We start from the raw sequence: 19323 nt of genomic DNA, 5'->3' as shown, positions 1-19323 counted from the left end.
CCGGTCCTTGAGGCTGTCGGTTACCTAGGTGGTGATGGAGGGGCGACAGCATTCGAATTCAGGACCCTGCGTTCTCCGAGGGCACGCCTGGGGAGGGTGGTTGGCTCCCTGTTCGCAAGACAACCCTGGGGGTGGGAGTGGCCGCCGCGTGTTTAGGCTGGGACTGCCCTGGACCCTCAGCGAGACAGGCACCCTTCCGTACCCGTGTGGTAGACATCGCAGGATTAGGGTTAGCTCTCCCTGCGCAGAGGGCCAAGTAGAGTCTTGCACGCTTGGGTCCAGCGGAGGGCAGTGGCAGGTCCGAGGCCCCGTGCGGCCTCCCCAGGAATGGGGTCACGAGGAGCACTCCCGCAGCACTACTTCGCGGGGGATGCCCTTAAAGACAGGAACGGCCTAGATCTTTCGGGACCCTGGCAGAACTCCCGGCTCACCACCGCCCCCCGGGGTGCCCCCTGCGACCTCCAGGGGCGGCGTTCTAGAGAGCGGAAGGCTTTAGAGACGGGCGACCTGTTCACGCCGAAGTCGGGCGGCAGCTCGGTGTGCCCGACACCAGGCAGTGGCGAGGCCGGGAGCCACCGCTGCTTCCGCCTCGTCCCCTCGGGGTTCGTGGCCCCTTTAAAGGGGGCGGTGTCTCAGACTGGGGGCGGGGATGACGCCGAGGGGCGCGGCCGAGCGGAAGCGGAAGTGGGGTGGTGCTCGCTTGGCTACGGTGGCAGGCGTGGAGCGCGTGGAGGCCACGGCCTGGTGGGTAAGTGGCGGCGGCTCGGCGGCCGGCCCTGCCCTTGCCGCCGTCCCGGCCGTGGGGGCGCGCCCAGCGGGCTGGCCGACGCCGGCGAGTGTGTGTCAGCGCTTTCTGTGCTCTCAACTGGGCTTCGGGCCGGGGGTGCTGGGAGAGCCGAGAGTGGCCCCGGGCACGCGAGACCGGCCCGGCGGGAGCCCTGGTCCTGAGTTCCCCGACCGAGGACGTTACCCAGGCTTGTCCCTCCCGAATCCCCTGGCCCTCCCGCTGGGAATCTAGGTTCCCGTTTGATAATCCAGGACGTTTGGGAGCAAAACTGAGCGTGGCTGTGTACTCCCGGGAGCAGAGAGCCTCCTTGGTACTGGCTGGTCCTGGTGACGGAAGTAGACCGGTTTTTACCGATCCCTCCCAGCACGTCCGATTCTTCGGCCGTCAGCTGCAGTATTCCTTCCGCAAGCCCCTACCCTGATCCTCCTGCCTTGTGCTGCCACTGACCGCCGCTGCTGCCCCTGTCACAGAGCCCGCCGCCTTTTCACCCCATCCGAATGCAAGTTATCCGAGGGCTGGGGCTCCGCGGTGCGGCAAGTCCAAAGCGACGGCTTACGACTGAACAGAAATGTTTTCAGGCACAGAGTAAAAACTTCAGAGTATAAGAGTGTTGGGTGATAACTCACTGCTCTTCCCACCCCGGACCTCCCAGTGTTCCCGTCCACGGCGGCACAGACAAACAGTTTCTTAGGTGTCAACAGAGAAAGTGCATGTGTAGCCAAAGAGTTTATACAGAAATGTGATCCTGTTATCATCGTGGCTTTGAGAATGTTCAGTTACCCCTACATAGATTGGATTCAGTCCTTCTAATGGCTGCACTAATTTATTCATCCTGTTACTTTTTGGTCGAAATTTGTTTTTTTTCCCAAGTCTGTAACAGGCAATGCTAGGTCCAGTATCCTCATACACTTCTCTTCCTAAGTACCGGTATTTTTGGAAACTGAATTCCTTACTGCAGAAGGGCTTTCCATAGATCTGTAAATGGGCAAATGATCTCTTAAAATAGTATTTCATTGTAGCTTCATTTGTGTTTCCTAGAAATATAATCAAACATCTCAGTGGTTCTGTCAGACTTATTTTTTTTATGTTGATCATTTCTATCACTAATATGGTCATTTTGAAACTGGAAACTATTTTAAACAGTAGATTTAAAAGCCATTTGTATTTCACATTCTTTGCCCATTTTTCTATTGAGTTCTTGGCGTTATTGTTTGCTAGGAACAGATTTAAGGAAATTATACCACTGTGAAGAAGAAAAAAGTATTTTTTTCCAACTTGTCATTGGGTTTGACTTGGATTGTATGCGGATTTTTTTGTGTTTATTAATTTTATTTTTGCCAGGCATTTAAAATCATTATCAGTCATTAATTTATCAATTATGGCTTCTGCATTTCAAATTATGCTCAGAGATACCTTCCCTACTCCAAGATTATAAAACATTTTGACTTTTTTTTCTGTAAATATAATAATTTGTTTTTTAAACATGTGTTTAAATTTTTTATCTAATTCTAGAACCGACTCCTGGGAAGGAGTGAGATAGGAATCCAAACTGCTTTTCCCCAAATCATTTGTCCCCAATTCCATGTCCCCAAAAAGCCATTCTTTGCCGACTAAAGCCCACCTTTTAGCCTTGACCACAGGAGAATTCTCCGTGCCTGGGGGCCTGTTTCTAGACCCTATCATCCCAGCTAGCCAGAACCCTGCTGACTTCTCTACTGAGTGTCCAGAGGCCCCATCTCCCCTCAGGAAAGTCAAGGGAAAACTGTCTAAGAAGTAGTTGATGGCTTGCATGCCTTTTGTGTAATGCTAGTTCTGTTAGAAAGGGTTCTGAAAACTGAAGACTTTAGGGCCTCCCCTGCACCCCAGTGCTGACCTTTTTGAGGCAGCAGCTTTTGTCAGGAGCCCCACACCCCTGCTTTTACAAACACCACCCTCCTCCCCTGCATGCCTGCCCAATGAACAGAAGGGATAAGCTAAGGCCACGGGGCTCCTCAGGCTGGCCTGGCCTGTGGGCGGCTCTGAGGGGCTCAGTCTGTGGCCTCTGGGGAACCATAAAGGGGCCTCGATGGGGGGGATGCCAGTGGTACCTTCCGGGATGCTCCCCTCTTCCTTTCAGTTGGTACAGCCCATGGGCCAGGCCGCCTGGGACAGGGGCCAACTTTCGGTTCTCCATTTTGTGAATTTCCCAGGACACATGTATTCACAAGTGGCAGCGTTCTCCCCTGCTCAGCAGGCGCCACAGCTCCCCAGAACCTCAGGTCCTCCCCTTGACACCTGGCCTGCCACACCCCACTTGACACCTGGCCCCTGGGTCCGAGAAGCAGGTTTCTGGCTCTCTGTTAGAGGCCTGAGTACGCCCTGACACCCAGAGACCCCAGGGGATACAGCCTGCCCAGGGGCTGTGGGGTTCTCAAGGGTGGGATCTGGGTTGTGCACAGGCCCCTCGCCCTGAGGAGCCGCTACTGGACTTCCTGTGGGCCCTGGAGTCCCAGCCCCCAAGGGCCAGCCATCGATCTTCCCCTCCCTTCCTCTGGCGACCCTGCTCCACTGACTACCCGTCAGTCAGACTGAGCTGGTGGGACCCACCCCTCTGGTTCTCCATGTGAACTGGGGGCCTCAGAGGTTCCAGAAGAGTGGGGGGGAAGTTAAGTGTCCTCAGCCCCTGGTGGCTGTAGTTGACAAGCAGGGGCCTCGGGGTGGGTGCCACCTCTCAAGGCACCCTGCATCCCCATCTCAGGCCTCTGTGTTCCCCCAGGCAGGCACATGTCTGTCTGATTCATGGCCAGCCTGTTAACCGTGGAATCCAATGAGGTGGGGGTGCCAGCCTAACGTCGGGGTCCCCCTTTCTTAAGTTTTGAAGCTCCTGCCGTGTGACAAGGGGATCTTCACGTCAACAACACTGGGCTGCTGGGGTTGTTGTCCCCACTTTGGGGGAGATGGCTCAGGGCTCAGGCCTGGACTCTGCTGCTCAGACGGTCTCGGGACACAGGCGTGCCCCAACTAGACAGCGAGCTCTGTGCTGCCAGACACCAGGGCCGGGGACACAAGTCAGAGCCACGTCCATGTCCACAGCATGTGCTGGCGAGGTGGACGGGCCTGGCTGCAGTCACGGTCACAGCTGGGAAGAGCTGGGCCGGGTGCTCTCCAAAGCCTAGCAGAGTGCCACCCAAGCTGCCGTGTTACAGAAGAGGGCTTGTCACCTCCATTAGGTCACGGGGAGGCCAGACCCACGGGTGATCCCCACTGCAACTGCCCATCTGAAAGGCACTCTGGGGATGGATGCTTTTCAGGGAGGGTCCCGGGCCAGCGAGGAGTGGGGGATGAGAAGGAGCCCTGATCCTGCAGGCCAGATTCTATTCCCTCCCGCCTCCTAGAGAAGGGATATGGGGGCCCTGGGTCTCTCCCTGCAACTGGGAGAGGGGCCTGGCGCCTCCCGTGGGGGAAGACAGCCACATGCCCACTGCCTGCCTATGGCTGGCCAGGGGCCCACTGTATCTCCTCCTTTGTGTGACGACCCCTTGGACTGCAGTGAATAATCTGACACATGTTAGAAATAAACACGGATGGGTTACAGACAAGGCAATATGGGCGTGAATCTTAAAAAAAAAAAACACTCATCAAAGTGCAGCAACCTCATCTCCAGGAGGGATAGGGGCTTTGGTCCTTTGAGAGCCACAAGAAGGACCCACATGGAGAGGCTGAAGGTCACACCCACACATACCTGGTGCTAGGCAGGTGGCAGAAATGGGTGCATCTGCCTGCCCAGTGTGCTGCTCTGAGAAGATGGATCCCCCCACCCCTACTCCCCGCCATGTCCCCTTGCTTTTCTTGTGTCTCCTGGCCCCTGCGGAGGTGACCACTGTGGACAGGCAGGCAGAGGCCACTGTGCACCAATAGGCTGCCGAGACAGGTGGAAACACCAAGAGTTCACAGCGTGAGGGGGCACATGACTTCCAGTGAGCTGGAGCTCACAGTGGCCGACCCTGTCTGTGTCCTGGGCCCCCATGGCCACGTGCTCTGTGATGCAGTGACTGACACTCAAGTTCATCTGTCCATTCTCCTTTTCTCCCATTACAACAGTGCAGCCATACACAGACATACTTGTTTCCTTAAGAATATTTCTGGGGCAAAAAAAAAAAAAATTTCTGGGGGGACTTTCCTGCTGGTCCAGTGGTTAGGCACGGGTTTGATCCCTGGTTGATGAACTAAGATCCCACATGCTGTGGGGTACAGCCAAAAATCAAAACAAAAACAAAATGGAAGTAATAGATACACATGGATTATGAAAAGGTTGAACTATAGAGAAAAGTAAAGGCTTGGGTGGGAGGGAGGCCCAAGAGGGAGGGGATATGTGTATACATATGGCTGATTCACTTCCTTGTACAGCAGAAACTAACAACATTGTAAAGTAACTGTATCCCAATTAAAAAAAAAAAAAGTAAAGACTTCACTGTTTAAAGAAAAAAGCTACTGCCCTTCCAGCATGTCTATACATAGAGACACACACATATACATCTGTACCGCAGCCTTGATTCTGACCCTGACCTGTCAGGGAGCCCCCGTATGTTGTCTTCTCCTCCCCTTCTGTAACTTCCTCTGTCTGCCCCTGTGCAGCATAGTTCTGTGGGCCCCGTGGTCTGGTGAGAGACCTCTGTGAACCCCTTGGTTCCAGAAGGGAAGGCTGGAGATGGACCCCTGTTTATAGATCAGTAAACTGAGGTCTGGAGAAAGAGAGGACTGACCACTGTGTGGCTGCCCAGACAGGACAGACGCTCCGCTCCTCTTAGCTCTGCGTGCAGGCAGCCGCTCCAGGCCACTTCTGGATCCTCTCCCAGCCTTGACTTCATCTATGAAATGGGGCTGACAACTCTTGAAGGGTAGTAGTGAGGACAGAGTGACAGAACTTAAGGTGGAAGTGAGCACACGGTCAGGAGGGTCATCAGGCTCCACGGGTCACTCACATTCCCCTGGGCCCAGGGTGTGAATAGAAACACTGAGTCGAGAGTGGGCCCTGCTGGGGTCTTCTGCCTGCAGAGTGGCTGGTAGATGAAAACCACAGCTCCAAGACCCTGATTCTCCCTGGGAGTGGGTGCGTGTTTGAGGCTTGTCCAGGGCCACGAGGCCTGCCAGGATGGCAGTGCTGACCACTGTTCTGACATGGTCCAACCCCCGCCTTGCCCGTGGGGAGAAGGTCCCCCTCAGTTACTGCCCCACTTTCCTCTGGGTGCCCCCTTGAACAGCAGGCCCCAGGTGGAGCCAGCTCTGGGATACTCCCACAGCCCCTCCACGCATCAGGTTTGAGTCCCAGTTGCCTTGCCATAGACTCTGGGCCCCTGGAGGGCAAGGCCACAGGGGGTGATGTTGCTCTGGGCCCAATAAACACCACTGGAAGGAACTGACAAAGTGTCCCTGCCTCCTTCTTGTCCTGCTCCTTCTCTGCGTGCTGGGGTGAGCTGGGGCCCATGGAGCAGCCTGCAGAGCACTTCCTGCCTTACCTGGACCTGGGAGAGGCTGGGCTCAGGGCCCGGGAACCACCTGTGGGCTGGGGTGCTGAGGCCCTGGAGGGCTGTGGAGATGGGGTGGGTGAATGCCTGCCCAGGTGGTCCACCCTGTTTGAATTTCAAAGGCATGGGAGGCAAAGGCCAGCAGGAATGCTGACCCCCATTGCCCAGTGGGTGCTCACCTGGACAGTGGTTGTCCTGAGTGGGCTTCTCTGCTAGAGGAAGGGGCTGAGTGTCACTGCAGCCTGAAGTCAAAGCTCCAGCATGCCTCTCTCTCTCTCCCAGAGAGGAAGGCGCCACCAAGGATGGTCAGGCCTAAACCAGAGGGACCCGAGGGACAGCGACAGGCCTGGGGACAAGGGTCTGAGCCAGGCTATATAAGCCACAGGGCGAGGGAGAGGGGTTGCTGCAGATGGAGAGGATGTGAGAATACTGCCCTAGGATGGGGGTCGGGCCAGAGTCCCCGGCTGCTGTCCACACCCAGACCTGGGTGGGTCACTGAGAAGACGAACCCGTGGCGGAAGGCCCCCTGGAGGTCGCTTCGGCCACTGCATCGTCCCGAGGCCAGCCTAGGAAGGGGCGGGGGCGTGGCTGCAATGGAGGGGACCACCCCCATCGCCCCACTTCCGCCGCCCGCTGCTTCAGACCTGCGGGTTAGGCGGACCCCGGTCGTCTGCTTTCCCGCGTTACCGACGAAGTTAAACAATTTGGCCTGGACGTCCTTGGGGGCGAGGCCCCACTTTCCCTGTTATCGCCCCAAAGATCCCAGGCCAGCGCCGGGGAGCGAAGTTCCCGACTCCCGTATTCTGACAAGGCTGGGCCACTCTTTCTCCCCAAAGCACCCCGAACCCTGCCGGCCCTTTGTGACCCCGGTCCTCCTAACTCTCAAATGGAGCGCAAAAAGAGAAACGAACGCCAGCTCGCTCGACACAGCCAGGAGAGGAGTTCCTCCCTCCCCAGTCTAGCTGCGGGTCTACGAGAAAGGCGATGGGCTCCCCCATAAGAAAGGGCGAGGAAACGCAAGGGCACGCGGTCCAGCAGGGCCACAAGCTGGGGAAGAAGAGAGGGGGAAGGGTCGCGCACGTGGCCGGGGGGCGGGGCTGGTCGCTTCCGCACCCCCACCGGGCCACGTGGGGAGCGGACCCCTCCCCCATCCCGACCTGGGGCGCGCCTTGGACCGGGTGGAAGCGTCCGGGGAAGGGGCGGGACCCCGCCGGCCGCGCGCCCTAGCGCGCGGTGGGCGAGCCCGCGAGGAGGCGGGGCGCGCGCCGAGCAGGGAAGGGCTCGCCCTAGGGGGCGGGCCCACCCAAGGAAGGAGGGGCGTGTCGGGATGGGGCGGGATTCGCTCCGGAGGCGGGACCCTACCAGGGACGGGGCGGAGCTTCCTGGCGTGAGGAGGGGGTCCTCTGGGGGCGGACCGGAGGGAGCTACTGAAGGAAAGGCGCGCCAGAGCGGGCTGGCTACTCAGCCTGCTGCCCAGCGTGGGGAAGGCGCGCTCGGGGAGGGAGGGGGGCGTACTGCGGAGCCAGAGTGGGCGCGACAGGGGGCGGTTCCTTCGGCCCGGGCTCCGCCCCCGGAGGCCTCGCGCAGAGGGCAGGGTGGTGGAGGGCGCGCCGGGCGGGGGGCGTGGCAGCGCGCCCCGAGGGGGCGTCCTCCGGGCGGGGCGGGCCGCGGCCGCCCCCGCGGGCTCCGGTGCGTCAGGGCGCGTCAGGCGGGGCGGGGCGGGCAGAGCGCGGGCGGCGGCGGCGGCGGCGCGCGCCGGCCTCCTCCTCCTCCTCCCGCACTTGAGCAGCCGCCACCGGCCGGACGGGCGCCGCTCCTGCCGCCTCCGCTCCGCCCGCTCGGCCGCGTCGCCCGCCCCTGCTTGGCATGTCGGCAGCCGTGGCGTGCGTGGATTACTTCGCCGCCGACGTGCTCATGGCCATCTCCTCGGGTGCCGTGGTGCACCGCGGGCGGCCGGGCCCCGAGGGCGCGGGCCCAGCCACCGGCCTGGATGTGCGCGCGCCGCGCCGCGAGGCCGCCCCGCCCGGACCCCCTGGGCCGCCGCCGCCGGCCCCCGCTGTCCTAGGCCCAGGCCCCGGCGCCGCCGCCGCCGCACCCCACCTGCTGGCCGCCAGCATCCTGGCTGACCTGCGCGGTGGGCCCAGCGCCGCTGCGGGGGGCGCCTCGCCCGCCTCCTCTTCTTCGGCCGCCTCGTCCCCGTCCTCCGGCCGCGCCCCCGGCGCCGCGCCCGCCGCCGCCAAGAGCCACCGCTGTCCCTTCCCGGGCTGCGCTAAGGCGTACTACAAGTCCTCCCACCTCAAGTCGCACCTGCGGACGCACACAGGTGAGCCCGATCGCGAGCTGGACCCGCGCGGGGGCGGTCTCCCGCGCCCCCTCCCCCGCCGGGACCCCGAAACTGCGTGGCGCGTCGGGGGCGGGGAGGGGGGCGCGCCCGGGCAGCCGCCGCGCCGGCCGGGAGGGCGGGGCCTCGGTGGGTGGGGCGCGCGCGGGGGGCGTGGCGGCCACGCGGTCGGGCGGCGAGCGGATGGCGGGCGCGGCGGCAGCCGCAGGAGCTCTCCGGTTGCCCGTTGCTGCGGGGTCCGCGGGCGGGATCGGGGCTCCCGGGTAGTCCCCTTCGCTCTCGGCCTGGTTTCTCTTTTGTTTTCCGTTGGTTTCGGATCGGGGCGGTGGGCAGCGTGGTTGAAGCGCTCAGTTCTGAGGTTCCCGTCCCCTCCCCTGCCTTGGTTTCCTTATCTGTAGAAAGGCACCGTGGCGCTGCCTCCGAGGTGGCCGCGAGGATTCATCCCGGAGAGCGGCTGAGCGCCTGGTGCTTGGCGAGGTTGGGGGATACCCGGCACGTTTTCTTTCTGTCCTTTGCTGTGTTTTAATAAGGCGGAAGGCGAGGCTGGGAGTGCGGGTTAGGGCTTGAGCCTCAGGAGGAGGGGGGATCCCTGAGGGCGTCACGTTTTCCCCCTGTTTCCCATCCCTCCCACCTGCTCCGGGAGCCGAGGAGGCTTGGTGGCGGGGTGGGGGAGGGCACGGCGATACTGTCACGTCTCACAGCTCAGCCCGGCGGCAGGGGGCTCTGGCCACCCTTTCACTCGGGCACCCCCCTCGTTTTCCTCTTGCGGTTCCTCCCATTTCTCCCTATGAAGTCCCACCTTCAACCCTGAGAATTTTTTCTTGGACTGGAGGCCAGGGGATGGTGGTCACCAGCCTGAGCTTGAGCATTGGAGGTGATCCTTCGGTTGGGAAGGGCAGGGAAGCTGGGTGGGCGTGGGCTTGGACTCGGTCGTTCAGCCACTTTCTACCACTAGACCTCCCCTTTTGGGTGGGTTTTTGGTGTGTATAAAGGGCCCTCTGACCGCCTTCTCCTGAGGGTCCTTACGTGGGTCACGTCAGGGCACATGGACATGGCTCGGTGGACATGCTCCCGTTGTAGGGACACGTGGAGGGCCGAGGCGGGGCTGGCCCTGGAATTGTGGCAGAGACACGGATGGTGTGACCCCTGAAAGCAGCTCAGACCCCCTGGTGCCTTGGTTTTTTTCCCCCGACTCTGTCCTGCTCTCTAGGTCAGGTGAAGAGTGAGGGGGCAGGCCACTTCCCACTGTGGCTCCCCAGGGACACTTTCCCAGGGTTTGCTGGGGTTTTAAGGACCGCCGTGAGTCCCTAGGCAGTGTTGACTGCCCCCTTCGCCCGTGGAGGAGAAAGGACTCCTTGTCCAGTGCCTGTGTGTATGTCATTGTTGGCCATTTCTGGCTTTAAAGAGAAACTGAGACCCAGGAGACCGAGTCGGGGTGTTCCAGTGATGGGTGGGGGAGGGCAAGGAGCCATTCCTCTATTCCTTGCTCCCTTGATAATAACTGTGCTGGGCACTGGGGGGCACCTGGGTGCTGAGAGTCAAAGTCCTGCACCCAGGCTCCCTTGGGTCAAGTTTTGGATGCTTTGGGGTACCTTCATGCTTAATGATGGCTAATTCGGCATCTTTCTGGCACTCAGGCCCACCAGACTCTACCTTACCAAATGCCCCTGTATCAAGGCCTTTTGGCTTTTCCAGCCCCCAGGGGTGGGGAAGTCATGCCTGTCTTAGATCTGTATGATAGAGTGATGTTGCCCACTGCCAGGGGCAAACCTGGGGACAGATCTGATGAACAGCCTTAATTAGATGCTGGTTGTCTGCTGTAGGAGCCAGTGTGCCCCAAGGGTCTTTGGGAGGGGTTCCTGTCCCACCCATCACTGCTGGACAGTAGCTCTTCTGTCTGTAGACAGAACTCCCTTCCTGGCCTGGCCCCATTTTACAGATGAGCAAGCTGACCCAGCAGGAGCCGTCATCGTCTCTGCTCCATTTGGCACAGAGGGTTGAGGTGGGGAGATGTGGAGGGGTGATGAGGTCTTCCTTGGGGCCACACAGCTGCAGGGGAGCAGCTGGGAGCAAGGATGGCTGGCCTCCAGTCCCCTGGGTCTGGCCTGCAGTCCCTGGCCTACAATGAGCTCCCCTGCTTCCCGCGTGGGGCAGGGAAATACTTGGAAGCTGCAGGAGATGTTGACGCGGTTGCCATGGATACCGAGATGGAGAGGGAGGGAGGTGGGGCGGGGGCGGAGGCGAGCTGGCAGTCTACTCCTTGCTCTCCCCACCTCCCTCATCTACTGTTTTCCTGCCCCAGAGCCCCCAATGCCCAGCACCTCCTGGGGCGCTCAGGGCCCCTCCCCACAAGGAGCTCAGATCTGGAGTGGGGGGGACTGTTAGTCTTTGGCACTGCTCACTCCTAGACCAGGTCATTCTCTGTCCGGCATCCTGGCCACTGTAGGGTGTTGAGCAGCCTCCCTGGCCCCCACCTGGGGCACCCTCAGTTGTGACAATAACAGATGTTCTCAGACAGCACACACTGTCCCCTGGGGCTTGAGGGATCTCTCCTGTTGAGACCCCTGTCTGGTTATGCCTGAGAAAGAGTGGCTGAGCGTTGATTGTGTGTGAGAGGGACACCGTGGGGATGACCTGATCCCTGTCCCCCGGGACCCCTGGAATGTTGTGGGGGGCAGTGGCAGCAGTGGTAATGGAGGAGAAGCCTTCCTGGAGGAAGCAGCTTCTCGGGTGGATGCTGTGGGTTGACTGCAGCCTGGAAGGGCGTGTCTCAGGAGAAGGGCAGCACCATGGCTGCAGGGGGTGGGGGCAGGGACCCTGGGGGTGGACTGGGAGGCTAGAGGCTCTGGTGGAAGGTGGGGAGGGGGCCGAGCAGGTGAGCGGTCTGGTTAATCCCTAGGGCAGGGTGGGGGTGGGCGGGGAAGCAGGCCGGCTTTGCAGAGGAAAATCCGTTTATGAGGATGGGATTAGGGTCCAGGAGAGGGGTTGAGGAGCGGGGCTGTGGTGTGGGAGGCAAAGAGAAGCCCCATGACACTGGGGACAAGAGGTGGCCAGGGGAACCCCTGTGTGCTGACCGAGGAGGGTAGGGGGTGCAGGTGGGGGTATTTTTTGCTGAACAGGCCCCCAGGAGGGGAGACTGAGGCAGCAGCGGGCATGGGGGCTATGTATGGAGGCAGACCCCACCTCTACCCTTTGCAGAGCCATGAGTGCCCCTAGGGGCAGGTGGGGCTCAGGAGACTACTGGTTTATCTGGGGGGCCAGAGTGTGGCAGTGCCGAGGTGGGGTGGGGGGTGCAAGTGCCCAGGACTGCCTCCCCATCTAGCCCCCTCCTCTTGGCAGTAATGCAGTGAGCAGCTGGGACTGGCCCTGCAGTGCCTGTACCCCCAGCTGGGGGCTGGGGAAGGATGCCCCAACATTTTTTGGGGGTGGAGAGGGTGCCCCAACATTGTGGGGGCGATAACCACCCCCCACCCAGGCTCCCTGATAAAGGTGGCCCAGATGGCCCGGGAGTGGGCACATGATACCAGCCTGAGGAGCCGGCCTCTCGGAGAGGGAGGGAGCCACCCTAGCCCAGTCCTATTTCCAGAACAGCAGGGCTCTGGAACACATATGCTCTGGGGGCCTGAGGGGGCCGTGACCCCTCAGCCCTAGGCACTGAGAGGGCCACCAGCCCCCACGATGAAGATGCCAGTTTGGGTGGGGCTGTGGTAAAGCCAGGGCTGCCTGGGTTCCCAGGGAGGGACGCAGGGTGTGAGGCAGCAGGGGGCCCGCCTTTTAACTAAACAGGGCTGGGGGGGTGGGTGGAGTGGCTCCTACCTGGGGGTTGGGGGTAAACCAGATGATGCACCAGGACATTTGGCTTCTGGTTAGCTGCTGCTGGAGCCAGCCACTCCAGCATCATTCTGTCTACTCGGGCCCTGTAGACTCTGCACATGTGTATCACGCACCTTCGGGGGGCCAGGCTTGCGCCCTCAGCTTTAGGGTTGGCTGGGGGCAGAGATCACATCCAGGAGAGACTGAGCTCCAGCATAGGAAAGCTGAAAACGGGGAGAGTGGAGGGGGGTACGCCAGGAGAGTGTGCTCTGAAGGGTAGAGAAGAGATGGGATGGAGGAAGGAGTAGAGGTTCCAGGCAGCAGGAATTAGGGGTGTGAGGAGCAGCCAGGCTGCGGTAAAGACTTCAGCTTGGACCCTGAGCCCAAGAGCACAGCACTGAGCAGTCGGCTCCGGCACCAGCGAGGGGCCTCACCATTCCAAGCCAGAGCTAGGGCCTGGAGACAGGGAGGTTTGAAGATACTTTGTTTGAAGGGGGCTCTGATGGGATCTGCTGCCAGGTACCACCTGGGAAGGTGAGAACCTGGGAGATCTCTGCCTAATAAGCTTTTGGTGCAAGTGGCAGAGCAATTGAAATGGAAAACCTATAGGAGGAGTGGGGACTGGGAGGGAGGGAAGTGGGAAGTCTTGGGTTTGGGGGAAGGGGGTATTTAAGATCACAGAGTGGATCCTCATGCCTGCTGGTCCTTGGAAAAGCCTTCAGGATGGCCAGCGCACATGGCTCTTCAGACTTCACCATCAATTTTCCATTCTTTTGGCTGCATCTCTGTACTACCCTTTGGGTTCTTTGTGGCCTATTCAGCCCCATCTCCTTTGGAAAGCTTCCCTGCTTCCGGCCCCCCATCCTGCCACCTACTGCAGCCCCAGCCTTCTCCAGCTGTCCTGGGATGCTGCCTTACCTGAGCCCCGCCCCCGTGCAGTCCGCCTGGCAGGTGGGCATTTATGCAAGGGTTGGCTGTGGGCTGCACCTTCACCTCCTTAGAGATGACCTCCGGAGGTCACGGAGAAGGTTTGCTGTCGGACCCTTGGCCCCCAGCCCGGGGAGGTGGGTTACCGGCTTCCCAGCCCCACCCCACGCCCTCTTCAAAGGCGGAGCAGGCTGAGCCAGGCCTGGCGCACGGTCGCCTGGACCTCCTGGCCTTCATTTTCTGGCTGTCCTGAGTTCACCCCAAAGCCCAGCCCAAGTCAGAGGGTCAAGTCCACCGCAGCCCCGCCTACCGCATCCTTCTCCAGCGCCCAGGTAGACTCTGGAGACAGGCGGCAGGCCAGGTGCAGGCAGGCTCTGAGCCTCCGAATATTACAACACGCCCACCCCCACCTCCCTTTCCACCCCCGCCAGTGGACTGAGAGGGTGGCAGGACATGGCATCCTGCAGGCATTCGTCTAACGTTGTGGGGGCGGGAAGCCTGCGCTCCGGGACGGCCACCCACGTGTGCACGTGCGCCGCACTCCCGGGCAACCCGGCGTGGGGCGGGGCTGGCAGGCGTCCAGCCGGCAGGGCGACCCCCGGCCCCGGCGGAAGCGGGACCACGTGAGCGGGGCCGGCTGGGCCTGCGGCTGTCCTTGCAGCCGCCGAGCTACGTGCGGCAGCTGTGTTCCCGGCAGCTGCGTGCGTTCAGCCCCTACGGGCCCCGGCACCGCTCTCGCAACCTGCCGGTGGTGGCGGAGGAGAGCTGCGGGGCGGAGGGAGGGAGGCGGGACCAGCCCCGTTGCCCTAAATGGGGAAGTGAGCCAACCCGGGCGGGAGGGCCCTCCCCCACCCCCACCGGCACCACCTGCCCCCCCAGCCCCTCCGCTCCTCCCCGCCTGCGCCCTGCAAGATGGCGACGGGGACGCATGCCCCGCGGAGGGGCGTCCCTCCCCCCTCCCGCCACTGTCTGCTTGGAAGCCAGCAGCCCCGCCCCCATCGCCAGACTCCCCCTCCCCCAGACTTCGGCCCTCGGGACCTGTCGGTTCCAGGTGGGGTGGGGGGTCCTTTCCCGCACTGTTTTGAGCCCCGTGATTCTGTTGAGGAGGTCCCCTCCCCGACCCCTCCCCCAGCTGCTGCGGACTTTGCCTTCTGGATTGTTCCAGGGGAGGCGAGTGCTGGTGGGGGACAGCCTCGGTGATTTGGGGCCACCTGTGGTCTTGGGGACAGTTCCTCTCCCCCCAGCAGCACGATTGTGGCCCGCAACTCCCCTCCCCCAGGGAGGTGGCACCAGCACTTCTGGGTTCGCAGCCCCCTGGGGCCTGCCCTCCCCCAGCTGCAAGCATAACCGACAGGTATCCCACAAGAAATCTTCTGGGGGGGTTTTCTACTGGAACCCTTTCGTGCCGTGCTGGGGGTGTCCCGAGTCTGGCCAGGAGGAAGGATGGGGGAGGGGAGGTTTTACTGGGCCTCCTGGGCCGCGGGTGATAGTAGGAGCCTCTCTGAATGAAGTCTACTGGTGCCCCTCTGCGGTTCCTCCCTCCTAGCCTTTCTCCCTAGGCAGGCCTTGCTTCCAGAGCGGAGATGTCACTGGGTCACTCTGAGATTCCAGCCCTCCCCCACTCCCCCACGGCTGCAGCTCTGTCCCATGGCCCCTGCCGCTGGCTCCTGGTCATCTCTGTATTCCCCCATAAGGGCGCTTCTCTGATCCCTGGCAGAGGACACCCTTCAAGTCTGTCTCCCTCGCCACCTCCCCCCAGCGGTGGGCGTGTTCTCTGAGGCAGGGTCAGCCTGGGTCACCAAAGTCCCCTGGGCCCGGTGTGGCCCTCCCAGTGTGTAACCTACCCTTACCCCACTGTGGCTCCCCGTCTCTTGTCCCCCAGCTGGCGTCCCCCCTTCCTCTTCTGGGTTCCATTCTATGCCGCGAGGAGAGACCCTGCCCACATGTCCGCATCTATTCCCCCCAACACACCCCGCAAAACCCCTGCGCATTGGGCACACAACGTCTAGGGGGTTCCAGGGTCCCAGGTATCCCGCGCTGGGTCCCGGAGGGTGCAATCTCTGGGGAGCTCACCGCCCCTAGGACGGGTGTGGCGGGGGTACCCCCGAGTCGGCTGGGGACACGCTGACGTTACACGGTTCAGGAGAGGGGATCGGGCGGCACTGTCGTAGGGCGGAGACCCCTATGGGATGGGCGGGTAGGGACAGCCGGGCGGGGATGGCGCGGCCGCCGGGGCAGGATGGGCGAGGCCGGCCTGGCGGTGGGAGGGGTCTGCGGAGGAAGTTGCCGGAGGCGGCCCGCCCCTCCCCTAGCCTTCTGCTCTGCGGGGGCGGGACAAGTCCTGGGCTGCCTCGGGCTCCGCCCCTTCCCGCGCCAGGACCCAGGGGCAGTCCCCGCTGCGCCTTCTGACCCTTCCCACCCTGCTAGCGCGGCCCGGGTTTGGGGGTGTCCCTTCACATGTTCCTCTGCTCATAGAGGGCCACAAGGGTCAGTGGTGGCCTCAGGCACGGGAAACCGCCCAGATGATGCCCGGCACCTGCGCCCCTGGTGGTCATTTCCCAGAGGAAGGGGCTTAGCTGGGATCGCCAGCACCTGGGAGCCCTCGGAATGCCCCAAGGAAAGGTAGAAGGGAGTTTCGCGGAGGCGGGGACAGCAGAACTGTTGCCTTAAGATCGGAGCGGGCACGTGTGTGGCAAGTACGTTGGGAGACACATGTCACCGAGGTGACGCCGTCTTGGGGGTAGAGGTAGGCGGACAGGCCTGGGAGAACCGAGTCTCTGTAGGTTTTCCTTTCAACTCGTGGCAGCTGCTCCCAGTCTGTAATTACCATTGTGCTCAGTCGGTTCAGTCGTGTCGACTCTTTGCGACCCCATGGACTGTAGCCCACTAGGCTCCTCTGTCCATGGGATTCTTCAGGCAAGTACACTGGAGTGGGTTGCCATGTCCTCCATGGGAATCTTCCCGACCCAGGGATCGAACTGTCTTCTGCATTGGCAGGCGGATTCTTTAACTGGCGCCACCTGGGAAAGCTAGTAATTACCATTAGTCGTAGGAAAATAGACGAGGGGATATTCACAGGGTTCGGGAAATGAGCTGGGGTCACTTTCTTTATACATTTACACGTTTTAAATTCACACCCAGAATTCAGCCTCTCGAACGAGTTTTGCGGGGGAGGGAGGGTGAGACAAATGACCAGCACCCTTTGAGATCTGATGGGACGGCGCTCTCTCCCCACATACACTGACTACTGTCTGTCCTCAACGCAGGTGAGCGCCCCTTCGCTTGCGACTGGCCGGGATGCGACAAGAAGTTCGCACGCTCTGACGAGCTGGCCCGCCACCACCGGACGCACACCGGCGAGAAGCGCTTCCCCTGCCCGCTCTGCTCCAAGCGCTTCACCCGCAGCGACCACCTGACCAAGCACGCGCGCCGCCACCCCGGCTTCCGCCCGGAACTGCTCCGGCGCCAGGGCGCCCGCAGCACCTCGCCCAGCGACTCGCTGCCCTGCAGCCTGGCGGGCAGCCCTGCGCCCAGCCCAGTGCCCAGCCCGGCCCCAGCCGGCCTGTAGAGCCCTGTTCCAGCCGCCCTGAGTGCACCCCCGCTGGGCCTGGGCATGGAGCACCAGCAACCCACCTGCTGTCCCGGGCCCTGGTGGGGCTCGGACTGACTGCCAGACCGGCCCCTTCCAGTGTCCCCCTGAGGGCCCCCCTGAGTTGCCCCTGCCCCCTCGAGAAAATCAGGAGGGGGCCTGAGACTGGAGCGGGGTCATCTGGGCCTTGGAGGTCGCTCTCCAGAGGAGCGTGGCCCCGTGTCTGTATATAGCCATGATGTTAACTCTCTTCCCAGCTGTTGAACAGGGACCTTAGGTGGGGGGCCAGAAGGGATCCCTTCTCCTTGCCACCTCCCTGCTTTGGGTGGCATGTGGGCCTTGGGGGGAGGTGCCCCAGGAAAGGCACCCCCTAACCAGCGTTCAGACTTGGCCCCCAGGCTCCTCTCTCCAGGTTGGGATGAAGTGTGCAGAGCCATAGGTGAACTAGGGGTTACCGTATGGGCTGCCTCTTGTCCCCCCATACCCCGCCCCGGGAGCCCTTCACCCCATCGAAAGCCATTGGAGACGTTCAGGGAAACAGGGTGCGGCCTGGCCGCCCCCATTCGGGTACTCAATCTCAGGTGTCCACAGGCTCTGGCCCACTGCCCAAGGGAGGGGCCCCTCAGCTCCCCAGCCTCCAGGGCGGGTTGGGGGAAGTGGTAGGGTCTCTACAAAGGGTCCTGATTTTGCTTCTGAGACTTGGGATAGGGAGGGAGAGAAATGGGGGTTCTTCCAAAGAGCAATTAGACTCATTTGGGGGGGGGGGTGGTATCACAGGATACGAGTAAATGCAGGCTTATTTATTGTCCTCTGTCTGCTGGAGTGGGGGCTGCACTGCCTCTCGCTGGGTGGGTGTGCGAGTGTGTGAGTGAGAGATTGGGAGAAGCTGGTGCCATCACCGGCCTCCCTCCTGCAGGGGAAGAGTCCCCAACACTGGCCTTGAGCAGCATCATGTGACAATCAGTCCCTCCTGTTTGGACCAGAACAGCCTTTGGGCCAAATGGACCCCTTCCCAGCACTGTGTCTGGGGGCGAAGAGGCCCTGGGCCCTGGCTCCATCCTGCCTCCCTGGCAGTGGTGACCAGGTGGCCCCTGGACCCGCGGTTGAGGTCCCACCCACGGGGGCGGGAAGTGTAGCTCGATTTTTTTTGGACCGGGTAGAATATTTTTTCAGGCTCCAATCCCTTCCTTGATCTGGGCCCCTGTGGGTGGTCTGTTGTCCTCAGGGGTTGTGGGTGTGGGGGGAGGATCTGCGTGGTCTAAACTTAGGGTAGGGGAGGGATAAATGCCACATCCCCTCCTGGGGTCCTCCCACTGTAGCTGAGGTAGGATTTCATTTTGGACAGAGACTGAAGACCCCAGCCTTGGAATGGGAAGGGACCCAGGCTCCCTGTCCCTTACCGTGAAAAGGCCTATTCCATAGCCTTTGGCTGCAGATCTGTGGCATTCTCCCAACCTGTTCCAGAAACTTCCTGTCTCCCAGTAGGGGGCTGGGGCGTTTGGATGGCACTAGTGTGGACCCAAACCGGCCCTGGCAGGATCCAGGGGCAGTGCCTAGGGTCCCGGGGAGGGAGGCTGTGCCATGGTGACATGCCTTAGCCCAGGGTGGGGGGGAGGGGTGGGGCGGGCCTAACCTTGTTTCCCTTTGTGTCCGTCTGGATGCCCACTCCCCGTATTGTCCCGGCGCTGGCCGGTGCTTTTCCACAGGAGGTGGACTGTGGTCTGAGGACCCAGGGAGCTGAGAACTCGCCCTTCCGCCCCTCCCCAGTGTCCGGGGGCCTGAAGGGACCGGTGGTCACTGGGACCTGGTTCCAGCCATTTAACTGTGGCCTCTAGAGGTGGGTGGAGGGGGAGGGCCCTAAGGGACTTTGCTTTCGGGTGACTCCCTGCCCCCTGTCCTGCCTGGCCTCATCCTGGTATTTAATTAAACAAGTCTTTTTTAAACCCGATTCCGGAGCCTGTGTGGTTTTTCCCTTCGCCGGTCCAAGGCGGTGGACCTCTGTCCCCCTTGCCAGAGAGGGTCCTCAGCCTCGTCTTGCGGGAACTGAGCCAGTGGGCTGGTGAATCCGCGGACTTGCTGGCGGTCTTGGCAACTCCCCTAAGGCCGGAGGAGGGGGCTGCCCTCTTCAGCTCGGGCTGCAGACCAGCGGCACCCACACCCACACCTCGGGCATCTGAGCCTCCGGCCCGCCTTCCCGCTCCGTTACCCGGCAACTGAGGCGCGGTGACATGGCGTCCGGGGGCGTCTGCTGCTCGCCCCTTTCCGGCGCCGCGGGCACGGGGAGCCCGCACTTCTCTACACTGCTCTACAGGGTTCCTCCCGAGGGTATCCCGCACCCCGGCCCGGCTCCTGTGTCCAGTCG

The 19323-nt window shown here is 61.7% G+C and overlaps 1 protein-coding gene across 2 annotated transcripts; it reads left to right on the top strand.

Annotated features, from left to right (window-relative positions):
* The first annotated feature begins 8086 nt into the window (after nt 1–8086).
* On the top strand, nt 8087–18909 carry KLF16 (KLF transcription factor 16). Of its 2 annotated transcripts, none has more exons than XM_061151275.1 (2): nt 8087–8614; nt 16639–18909. In XM_061151275.1, the coding sequence occupies exons 1-2, from the start codon at nt 8158–8160 to the stop codon at nt 16938–16940; spliced, it is 759 nt and encodes a 252-aa protein (XP_061007258.1). In that variant the 5' UTR covers nt 8087–8157; the 3' UTR covers nt 16941–18909. The 2 variants fall into 2 exon arrangements, 1 of the variants encoding a protein (XP_061007258.1); XR_009694151.1 differs by lacking the exon at nt 8087–8614 and adding an exon at nt 15639–16068 and having other exon boundaries at nt 16639–16776.
* Nucleotides 18910–19323: the final 414 nt, after the last annotated feature.

Source organism: Dama dama, chromosome 9 (genome assembly GCF_033118175.1).
Source record: "Dama dama isolate Ldn47 chromosome 9, ASM3311817v1, whole genome shotgun sequence".
In the NCBI taxonomy this organism is placed as follows: Eukaryota; Metazoa; Chordata; class Mammalia; order Artiodactyla; family Cervidae; genus Dama; species Dama dama.
Note: the sequence above shows the minus strand (reverse complement) of the source record. Positions and strands in the feature narration are given on the sequence as shown.